The sequence below is a fragment of the Lepidochelys kempii genome, chromosome 3, assembly GCF_965140265.1.
Source record: "Lepidochelys kempii isolate rLepKem1 chromosome 3, rLepKem1.hap2, whole genome shotgun sequence".
Taxonomy (NCBI): domain Eukaryota; kingdom Metazoa; phylum Chordata; order Testudines; family Cheloniidae; genus Lepidochelys; species Lepidochelys kempii.
In genome coordinates, this window is record NC_133258.1 from 60,010,623 (window position 1) to 60,022,746 (window position 12,124).

Consider the following 12,124-nt stretch of genomic DNA (forward strand, 5'->3'; position numbering starts at 1 on the left):
TAGTGGTTCTGTTGTGTGGTATGTGGTTGCTGGTGAGTATTTGCTTCAGGTTGCTAACTGTAGGCAAGGACTGGCCTGTCTCCCAGGATTTGTGAGAGTGTTGGGTCATCCTTCAGGATAGGTTGTAGATCCTTAATAATGCGTTGGAGGGGTTTTAGTTGGGGGCTGAAGGTGACGGCTAGTGGCGTTCTGTTATTTTCTTTGTTAGGCCTGTCCTGTAGTAGGTGACTTCTGGGAACTCTTCTGGCTCTATCAATCTGTTACTTCACTTCCGAAGGTGGGTATTGTAGTTGTAAGAATGCTTGATAGAGATCTTGCAGGTGTTTGTCTCTGTCTGAGGGGTTGGAGCAAATGCAGTTGTATTGCAGAGCTTGGCTGTAGACGATGGACCGTGTGGTGTGGTCAGGGTGAAAGCTGGAGGCATGTAGGTAGGAATAGTGGTCAGTAGGTTTCTGGTGTAGGGTGGTGTTTATGTGACCATCGTTTATTAGCACTGTAGTGTCCAGGAAGTGGATCTCTTGTGTGGACTGGACCAGGCTGAGGTTGATGGTGGGATGGAAATTGTTGAAATCATGGTGGAATTCCTCAAGGGCTTCTTTTCCATGGGTCCAGATGATGAAGATGTCATCAATATAGCGCAAGTAGAGTAGGGGTATTAGGGGACAAGAGCTGAGGAAGCATTGTTCTAAGTCAGCCATAAAAATATTGGCATACTGTGGGGCCATGTGGGTGATTGAAGGTATACATTGTCCCCAAATGTAAAATAGTTATGGGTAAGGACAAAGTCACAAAGTTCAGCCACCAGGTTAGCCGTGACATATCGGGGACAGTGTTCTTGACGGCTTGTAGTCCATCTTTGTGTGGAATGTTGGTGTAGAGGGCTTCTACATCCATAGTGGCCAGGATGGTGTTATCAGGAAGATCACCGATGGATTGTAGTTTCCTCACGTAAAAGAATAAATGGACACAAATCAGATGTCAAGAATTATAACATTCATAAACCAGTCGGAGAACACTTCAATTTCTCTGGTCACGCGATTACAGACATGAAAGTTGCAATTCTTCAACAAAAAAACTTCAAATCCAGACTCCAGCGAGAAACTGTTGAATTGGAATTCATTTGCAAATTGGATACAATTAACTTAGGCTTGAATAGAGACTGGGAGAGGCTAAGTCATTATGCAAGGTAACCTATTTCCCCTTGTTTTTTCCTAACTCCCCCCCCAGACGTTCTTATTAAACCCTGGATTTGTGCTGGAAATGGCCCACCTTGATTATCATATACATTGTAAGGAGAGTGGTCACTTTAGATAAGCTATTGCCAGCAGGAGAGTGGGGTGAGGGGAGGTATTTTTTCATGCTTTGTGTGTATAAAAGATCTTCTACACTTTCCACAGTATGCATCCGATGAAGTGAGCTGTAGCTCACGAAAGCTTATGCTCAAATAAATTGGTTAGTCTCTAAGGTGCCACAAGTACTCCTTTTCTTTATTCATGCACTGTATATGATGGAGTTAGGTTAAACATGCCTTTTCTGTCGTGCTTACAGACTTTGCAAGTGCTGGGGGAAGGCACTGAATTCAGCTCCGGGGTCCCTCGAGGAGCTCTGTAATTTGCCATAGCTGCACATATCTTCATTCACTTAAAATTACCCCTCCATCCTCAATGGTGGCTACTAGAAGGTTTCACCCTCAGGAACTGTCTAACTTGGAGAGATTTTAACCTTTCAGGGCTCCCTACTTTTCAAGGCTTTTTTTTTTGAGGCTTATAAATGGTACTATGGAGGGGCCAGGATGGCTCTCCTGCATGGAGACCGTATTGCTCTATTTCACTGACCTCTGGCTTGCTCCTTGCCCTGCCTCCTACTGCTTCTAGTGCTGGCCCCAGGGTCATCCTGAAAGTGGTAGGGAACGGTTGGCTGAGAAAAGCCAAGAAAGCTATATTCTGTGCTCAGACACTGACTGGTTGGCTAGCAGTGAGGGCAGGGGGCTCACTGCTCACTGGAAAACTGAGTAGGCTCTTTGGTTTTATTTGGAGACAAAGAGGGGAAGGGACAGGGAAGAAATTATAGTGCCACCCTTATCTCTTATTTGTAGTCATCTGTTTTAGAAATGCATGCAGCAGAACCTTGATTTTACCAGTGCCGATCTTACAAATGACCAATTACACTAACCGTTTTTCCTAACAGGAAAAAAAAAATCACCTAACGAAAGTGAGATCAATGAAGAACACCTTGACATCTCTTCATATTCTGATGCCTTCAATGCACTGAAAATTGGTCTGCAGTGATTTGAAGGACTAGAAGAAAGCGATGCAGTGACTTATGCACTGTACCTGTGAGTTCAGTTTTATGAACTTTTTGATTTGATGAATTCTTAAATCCCCAATTAGTATGCAAAATAGGGGTTGCACTGTATATGGTGCGCTAGAATACTGACGTTATTGTGTTCCTCGCAATTTTGTTCATGCATTATTTCAGACTCCACAGATGAAATACTGGTGTGGTTAAAGTTAATGGGAGTTTTGGTATTGATATGGAGCCAGAAGTTCACACCATATGTATTTTTTTTCTCTGCAAATTTGTATTGCTTATTCATAGTGAATGTCCCTTAAAGAGCTGACAGAAGATCCTGTGGACATCTGCATACTCCCATGCATCAGGGTTCTGTAAATCAAATTACCAAACAGAGAGAATGGAATAGATGACTAAAGAAAAGTAGTTGTTTTTTAAAACCTTGGAACCCTCAATCAGATTATTAGAAAATCCTTACTCTTTCAAATTATTATTATTTATTTGTATTGCTGTAGTGCCCAGGGGCCCTGGTCTGGGTCCAGGACCCCATTGTGCTAGGTGCCTGTGGTGGTCCTATTTTGGGATAAACTCTGTTGTTGTACTTATTGCTGACTTCAGATTGAGGTGTCTGTAGTTTATGTGGATAATTTAATCTCCATTTTTGAATACTGGAATTGTTCTTATTTATGGTTGGTCTGGGATTTTATCTGCCATTTCTTTGATTTCCTTGGGTTTGTGAAATCCTACACTAATCCCCTATATGAATCCCACCTCACCCTTAAGTACTTGTGGTTTTTACTTGCTTTACTAACCCTGAAGTCAACCTAAAAGACATGTTTGCTCAGAGTGGACGTCAAAAAATTCTAACTCATATTTTCACACTTGATGATGTAAGAATATTCATTCAGCTGCAACGCAAAATGTAAATTTAAGGAAATATTGAGTCTACTTACTAAATTGTATATATGTGGCACAATAGCTGGGTGTCTCTTATTTCTCCTCATGTATAGATGTTTTATAACCTACCTTGTCCAGATAGACTTTCCTGGCTGTCTCCCTTAAGAACCAGATCTGTGCTAACAGTCTGCTCTTTCTTCCTTTCAGCTTCACTCTTCTGATCACTGGGTTGCAGAAAGTTAGGTGGTGTAGTATAAGCCAGCGTGACAGCCTGCTCAGTTGGGACTTCAGATTCCCTTGTGCTTAAATCATTGCTGGCTGACTCATCTGCTGGAGGAGGTAAATCAGAATCCTCTGATTTTAAAGGGCCATCGGTGCTATCCAGAGTACTGAAAGGCACTGTAGAGCTTTGCTGGTCAATAATAATGTTCATGTCTTCAATTTCCTTTAAAGATTCTGGTTCTTGTTCTTTAGCCCATTCACTTGAGGGTTTGGCAGGAAATGCAGGTTTAGATGAAATAAAATTTTCAGGGGCACTGATATCTCCACTTAGCATAGTGCTTCCAGTGGTATATTCAATCATTAAATCATCTCCCGTCTGCTCCACCGTTGCTAGACTAGGGTAACCTAGTGGGAGTTCAGCACTTAAACCATCATCCTGAAAATCAAATTCAGAGAACATTTACAGGGTGTAGCTTTCATTACTAGAGAGTCTGATACAATGTAGCCACAAAGTCTTGTAACCATTGGCTCAATTGTATAGTTATGAAATATGGACCAATGCTTGTCGTATGTGAATCTGATCCTAAATAAAATATATAGCAATCCATTGCTTTAAAATCAGTTGAGCAAAGGTCGCATTTTATTACACCATGCGCTTTGTTCTATCTCACTCACTGAGATGTACAGTTTAGACGATGGTTCACCAAATAACTTGTAATTCTTATAAAGTCAGAGGAAACCAGGCAATGTCTTCCACATGTAAATACTTCAATCAATTACTTTTTGCTTTTGCAAAATAATACATACTACTCATACTGGCTGCATTTATTATAAGGATTGTGCTTATTTTTAGAATCAGTTTGGGGATGGGGTGAATTTTAGATTATCTCAGTTCGTTTCCCTTTGAGAGAGAGAAAAGCAGAATTAGCTTACCGACTCAGTGCCTCCTGGAGCAATGGTGACCACTGATTTGATATCATTGCCTGAGTCACTAGATGGTTTAATAGCTTCTGCAAAGCAAAACAAAACAAAAGGCAAAATATGTTTTTCAATAAAACTGCAGATTGAAGATAATGAATGCTGATCAAAGTGCATAACCTCTATAATAGAGATAAAAACTGATGGAAACAAAAATGATTCAACTGAAATACTTTTAAAAATCAGAGTGAATGAGAATGAGAGGTAAATTTTATTTTTAAATTACAATAGGAAGTAAAGCAGCAATTTATTTGCAGCACCCAGTATTATGCATTACATAGTTAGTGCAAATGAGATACAGCTGTAGAAAACTTTTATTGGTTAAAACCAGCTTAAGCACAGACTATTCAATGTATCCATAAGAGCCATGTTGACTTGTGTAATGAATAATTGCAGTGTTGCCCTATTTCCACACCATTGTAATTCTAAATCTAGTGCTTTCTTGGGTTTGTACCCCACAGTTCTAAGTGGAGCTACTGGTTGAAATATTTCACAAAAAGGGGGTGTTTTTGGTTGTCGAAGAAGGCCATATTTTTAAAAAAATAATTTTTTAAAAAAAATTTGTTGACATTATTAAAATTTTCCATTTTCAAGAAATTTTCCATGACACTTTTTATCGATAGTTTAGACTATTTTTAAATCAATATAGGAATTTAGTTTTGGCACACTTCATTTAGACCCATGAACCTTTAGAAGCTTTGCAGTTCACATCCTAATAGGTTAATTATACCGAAATAAGCTAGAAGGGAAGGAAAAAAATCTTATTTAAACCTCATAAGTTAACAAGACAGAGATTCAGATGTATGCACTTATCAGCCTTTATGTACTGACCATCGGTAAACTGAAGTGTTCCAAGGTCCATTATCAAGGACTGGTCTTCCTGTAGTGCCATGGCAACCAGCTGCTGAAGGTCTGTTACTGTGAATTTAATTCCTGGTATCTCCTCTTCTTCCTTTGTACTAAGAGGGCTTTTTTCATTTTCAACTTTATTGGAGCCAATAGTTGAGATATCATCCCCAGTGCCCTTTACTTCTGAGCTGTCTCTCTCAAAATTGACAACGTACCGTGCTACAGTGCTGCTTGACCTGCAGTGTAAAAATGCAATGATCAGCTACAACAAAATGAGTTACATGTCAAGCAGACATTTTTAAAAGGATTCCTATAGCCTCCAATATGCCAGAATTGTTCTATAAAAGTAATGTAATCATACTTCTAACCTAATTATCTGAGTTGTTACCTCCAAATTACTTTTTCCACCGCTGAGATTTTAAAAATTTAAAAAAATTAAATTTAAAAATGTAAAAATTCCATGCACAGAAACACTGGATTCATTAACCAAAAAAAAAAAAATCCATTGTTCAAAGAAAATGTAAGAATTGGCAAATATAATCCAATTAAAGCTTAACTGGTGAGCTGCTTGGCTCGTGGGATCGGTAATAGAACATTAAGTCTTTCATTCCTAGGTCATTAACTCAAATACAGTCATAAAGCCATGCTGGCAGTGCCTAAAAGTCATAACCATCTGTTGACTACAAAAGCCTATGTGAAATGAGTTGATTAACTCATTTCAGTTTATAGTGGCGAGGTTCCCAAACTCCCATCCCAATAGGTAATATTGCTAGCAGTCTTAGAAGAGCAGCTAAGGACTTAATATGCATGGAAAGCAAAAGTAGCTTTTCACAATTTAAGTTAGTTCTTCCAGGTCATGGGTGAGTCATGTAAATTGGTCCATCTTGGAGAAACTTGCAGTATTGCTGCTGTGGATGTTCCTGTTCAATGGGTACACAGAAGATGTGATCGGCAGGACTATTAATCTGTCACTTTTCATAAGCAGTAAATACACAGTTTTTTTACAAAAGTAACAAACATTCATTCTAAAAACAGAAATTGTGGAACAGCTTTCCACAATGATGAATAACTGAAGGTCTCTTATCTGGGATGTGCTATGAATTTACATTTAAAATACATGGCAAAAATCCAGTAAAGATGTAGGCCATTTTTGTTGTAAATCAGATTAAATAATAAATCTTATTCTCCAGCAGCATTTTTAGGCTGGAAGAAAATATTCTAGTTATATTACCAGTTAAGAATGAGAGCCAGTTTGCCTCTTATCAAATCATTCTCGGAGACAAAGCTGGCCTTTTTGCGCAACTTCTGTCTCAACTGGGAACTGAAGTTGCAAATTAGATCTTACTACTTACTGAAGGGAATGTGTATGTGGAAACAGAACTAGCAAGCAGCTGTCATGCCAAAAATACTTTTTTAAACATAATTTAAAGTATGACATTTTCACCTTTTCTACTTAAACCTTATGTTGTATAGAGGTATCTTTAGCTGTTCAAATCAATGTTATGCTGCTTATCTAGTAGAGTGATTTAGGCTAAAGAATTTTCGTCCCTCTTCATAGATAGGGTGTTACACTTTGATTAAATGAGCCTTTCAAATGAAGGTGGAAGCCATGCTTCTTGTTTACCACAGATTCTGTATCTGAGCAAAAGACAAATTAATTCACTTTGCCACATTAATAAATCGTGTTTTATCAAATTATTCACTATATATATTTTTTTAAAAAAATGTTGCTGAATTACCCATCTTTTTCCATATTCCGGCTTCATTTCATCACACAGGATAGGACATAATAATGGATTGCAAAAGAGAAAGAAAAGATTCATGTAAACTGTTAAGCCAGGCAGTCATATATCACATTTATCTCAGGACAATTTATCTTTTACCTATCCTTTGTCATCTTTATTTCAATGTGAAAAATGTCAGCCTGCTGTCCATCATTACACATTTTCCCTCCATCTTTCTGCTCTGTCTGTGTGTGACAGCAGGAATTTTACTGTACTCTATTGCTCAAAGATTTGCACTCCCAGTCCCATTACAAATGACACAGTCTGTGGTGCTGTCAGTCCTAATCTGCACCTCCCCAGTGGAGTTCAATACAACAGAGAAGCTGGAACCAAGACTGTGACTGGCTGCTATCCAAATTTAAGCCTCAGAAGTAACCTGACCTATTAATTACCTACCATGTACAGTTATGAAGGTCATGTCTGACGCTTCTAGAATTTAATGACAGACATAACACTCTGTTGTTGTTTACCTGATGAATCCTCTAGTCCAGCCATAATGAAGCCCTTAAGCTACGACACACAGAGCCCTGTACCCAACAGAGCAGCAACCCCTGCTGCAGACCCCACAAAACAGTTTTCTTGTCAGTCAAGGATGAATGAGGAGGGAAACCCTCATGGAGCAAATCAGAGCTGCTCTCTAATTCTCACAAGGTGGCATCATTACTAAGTGGTCCAGTGTACTCCTTACCTCTTCCAGACTGGTGAATATGTTGGCTTCTCAACTCTATCAGCCCCTACTGACCTGAGAATAAGATACCAGCACAGGTACTGATCTCAGATTGCTTGGAGCCGTTCCTTAGAGATATGACTAAGGGCTTGTCTTCACTACAGGCTAAATTGGCGCTGCTGTGATCGATGCAGCACGCATCAATTTAGGGGGTCTGGTGTAGACACCGCTGTAAATTGATCTAAGCTACATGACTTAAGTTATGTATCTTAAGTAACTTAACTAGCGTAACTTAGATCGATTTACCTCGTTAGTGTAGACCAGGCCTCAATGTAAGATGTTGGTGCTTAGTGTTCGTCAGATTTGGTCTTTAAATGGCAGGGTGGAGCACTGGGGCATTTAGCTGGCTCAGTTGAATGTTCTTCAGCAGGGAAAGGTAAACAATAAACTTTTTGAAAATGAAAGCATATTTTAACCCAATATTGACATGTGCTCACTATTTGGAAAGACTATGTGACTTGCCGCAGAACAATTTGGGGAAGGTCTAGCTTTCTCTGTAGGGAGCAGTGCTTGAATGAGTGTAACCCCTCCCCTTCCCTAAAGTACTTTGGCTTCCTCTGTCTGAGGTTCTATATACTTTGTAGGGCAAATTAGCTAAGTCAAACAAGACTTGACCTGTCAAAAATGGCAAAACACCCTATGCATCAGAAATAATGTACATGCTCTGTGTAAAATGTACAGTATCTTTGTTTGCATAGAAAAATTAATTAGTACATAAATAGTGAGCAGTTTTCCAAAACTGCATGATAGAAATTAAAATTGTCAGGAAATTGCATGATAGAATCAGGCCTCATTGGAGTGTACTCGGTGTAAAGCTTATATAACTTCTTTAACCCTTTTGCTGCGGGTCCTTTCTGCAGCTTCTGTGCTGCTGAAGAACAGATTTGGGACCTCTAGAAATGCCAGAATTTTGTGGGAATGCCAGCATGGAATGTTGGCACTGCATAGGTAGTATACCTGGTAGAATAAAAGGACTAACACTTACCACAGTGATTTCTTATTCTAGGTATGGAAAAATTTAGTTGTGTCTTACATGGCAGTAATTTTTATTAAATGCTAACTTTTTAATGGTGACCACTGTCCCTGAGGCAGCAGACAGGTGTGAAGCAGTTAAATCTCTTAAAGCATCTCAACTTCAATGCAGGCAGAAGCTTCAACCTGTACTCTATTTCCATGAAGATTGAAGACAGCAAAGGCCAAGTCTAAAGCAGCATCGCCATTAACATAACTTACTGTCTAGGATTCTTCACCATAACTTGAGTTTTGGTCTCTACCCACAGGAGATGTGCCCTTTTGGCATTCATTAGAAGTAGGGTGAGGCCTCAGGAGAAGTTTTCAATAGCAGGAGATTCTCTGTAACTGTGTTCACTATGACAAAGTTCCCTTATAATATAACACATCTGCTTAAAATTAGTCTCTTCTCCAGTTTAATTGATGCAGCAGCATGCTTTTTAGCAACGGCTTGTGCATAGGATAGTGTCCCCTCAATTTTTATTCCTGCTTCATTCAACTGACTTCACATAAAATGCTGCAAAGTGGCACACTGAAAATGAACATAAATGTCTTCGCTTCTGTAAAGATTAAAAATAAAATCACCTTGACGACATTCAATTTACATGATGAAGTTAGAAAAATCATTAGTGCATGGAAGCCAAAATCACATATGATCCAAAAACGCAAACAAACTTCCTAATTCTGAACAGATTTGCAAGTCCTGTTGCTGCAGACCATGATTCTCACTGTAGTGACAGAACAGATTGCAAATGTGTCAGAAGAGTGCCTATTGGATCCCAGGCATCTTTGTATTGGTTGCCCTTCCTTGTAAGATAAAATAATTCCCTGGACAAACTCAGGGAATTGTGATAAAGTGCTGAATGTTTTTTCCTGACTGTTCTGCAATAATCAGTTTCTTCTCATTTTTTTGGTCTATCAAAAAGTTTAACAATTTATTTCCATTCTGTTTTGCCTTTTCTTTTCCGGTAATTCTGCAGAGAGGAAAACTAGGAAGGAGTGAGTAACTCTGTAAGAGTAGGGTATGATGGGAACATCCTTCAAAGCATTAAAAGGTGTTACTCAAAGGAAATTAATCTGGTGGAGGTGCTGATAGAGGAAGGACCTGTATGAACTGCAGGATTCCAGACCTAGGTTGGGAGACCAAGTTCTGGTCTTTGCATTTGATCCCCCCCCCCGAACATTATTTTGTATTTTTTATTAATATTTGTAAATGGGGAGGTAATGCGTGTGTTTATATTTTCATGCTATGAGCTACAGATTGTTGATGATTGTGAGACAGATGAACTTTAAAACAGCTGCAGATTCTTTATTAATAAGCTACAAGACAGCTTGGAGTAATAGTAAATGTACGTGGAAGTTTAAAAAATCAAGATTGTATTAAAAAAACAAGTGAGACTCTTTGAATAGTGTGGAATGAACCTATTGCAAAAAAAAAATCACAGATTGTATGAATATATCATAAAAGTACCCAGTACAATAAAGCGGCGTACAGCAACTGCCCTGCCTTGTACAGAACACTCTCGAGTAACTGCCTAATTACATTTCCTAATGTAACCTTCCATTGCTGAGCCATTTTTCTGTGAGCTGTAAGGGGCACATGATTAATGCACAAAACAATAGTCTGAAGAGACAGGCATACTCCCAGAACCCTTTTCCTTCCTTAAGTAGTTTGAGATAGGTTAACACAAGGCTGCTGGCAAATAACAAATGGCAGGTGATGTGCATATTAATGGATCCCTGAAATAGCATTTCTGTTTTCCAGAGGGAATCTGAAACTCTTTTTCCTTCTCTTTTTTTAATAATCTAAAGGTCTCAATCTCATTTGGAAGTATTTGTCTGTGCTATTCTCCATTCTTATTACAAGGGGTCCCAAAGAGCTAATTTATGTTTACAGCCACATACTTTCTACAACAAAATTGCTTGTAATAGTCCTTTCGTGATGGGGAGGGAATCCTAGCCGTAAATAGAATGAGTCTTGTTTTCTTACTTACCTAAATCCTAACACATGAATTTCTTTGAATCCTGGAAGTTTCTCAAATATCTTTTGCATCTATAGAAAAGCATAAACTCATTAAATCCATGTAAGTTCCGCTGTTAGAGAATAGTGAATAACTGCTGTCAATGGGCACAGTTTGAATGCTTGAAATGTAACATTTAGGATTTCAGAAAATGCTTAGGAAATTGTGCCATTTGTATTTTTATTGATATGTTTTGTTGTTCAACTTAGACATGATTTGGCTTTGTAAATGTCTGTACTACCTGATGAGCAGAAAGCAATATAAAATGCTGCTTTTTTAGTGAGAGTAATTGTGTGAATTAGTGGTAGCCAAGTTCATAATAGAGCAAGTCAAATAGTATTCATTGAACCAAGTATTTGATTTATTTTGACGGCTTTTTGTTCATGAATCATTTGCAAACCTGTCCCATTAGTTGTAAATTATTAATTATTCAAAAGTATTCACTGAATTTAGCAGATTGTGGGTTGTTTGCAAACTGCTTATGAACTGATCCCTTTGACTGTTTTCTATTCATTGTGTTTGGGTGGTCACACAGTAGACTTTCTGCTCCCTAAACAGATAACTGAAACTCTTTAATGTGAGAACAGGCAATAATGAAGAGAAAATAATGGATAAAAAACATGTCTATGATATGCATTTGTCCAGCTGTAGAGGTTTATAAGCATCTTCATTAATACCTGGTGGTCACAAATAATGATCACCACAAATCAGAGTGAATTGAATTCATGAATGCCTTAACAAATCTGTGTTTTCTCATTTATGGTAACCTTTACACAATATATTAAATGATATATTGTATGTACTTATATTATGTAAATTGGATAAACTCCTGGTTTAAACACACATTTTCAAAGAACTATCTGATTAACAGCCTGGTTCTGGAAAAGACTGAGGCCATCAGCCAGGGTGCTGAATGCTCTCATTCTGCTAATGAAGCCCTTTGTAGTGCTGAGTTCCTTGAACTCCCAAGACAATGAACAGCACATTAAGGAATAAGGCCCTAATACATCAGCACATCATTTACAAGGTACATGAATTAGTGTAACCAATAGGTCTTTTCCATCTCTTCTTAGTATTATTCTGCATAAATCTTGCTGAAATTGCTGTCCTCTTTCTATTCATGGTGGATGGGTCTTGAGCTGATTTTCTTCACCACACCAATGGCCTTCAAAATGGTACCCTCCATTGAGGTGAAGGGGGAGGTGACTTAAAAGACTCGACCTGAGTATTTAGGTTCTCATATGTTGCCCAGCCTTCCCCTCTTGAGTTTCTCTTGGCTAATTGCTGTGATTTGTCAGTTGCTGCCAGATTTCTTGTTTGCCCCTCGGTTCCCCCAGTGCCAT

General features: G+C 38.6%; 1 protein-coding gene across 1 annotated transcript in view; it reads right to left on the reverse strand.

Moving 5' to 3' along the window:
* IMPG1 (interphotoreceptor matrix proteoglycan 1) overlaps nucleotides 1-12,124 on the reverse strand; it is an 89,782-nt gene that overhangs the window by 42,797 nt on the left and 34,861 nt on the right. The window contains exons 8-12 of the mRNA XM_073335128.1: nucleotides 10,755-10,813; nucleotides 6,978-6,998; nucleotides 5,221-5,474; nucleotides 4,345-4,421; nucleotides 3,319-3,847 (exon numbers count right to left, since the gene is read on the reverse strand). Coding sequence (XP_073191229.1) covers nucleotides 3,319-3,847; nucleotides 4,345-4,421; nucleotides 5,221-5,474; nucleotides 6,978-6,998; nucleotides 10,755-10,813 — 940 coding nt within the window. The remainder of the gene's footprint in view (nucleotides 1-3,318; nucleotides 3,848-4,344; nucleotides 4,422-5,220; nucleotides 5,475-6,977; nucleotides 6,999-10,754; nucleotides 10,814-12,124) is intronic.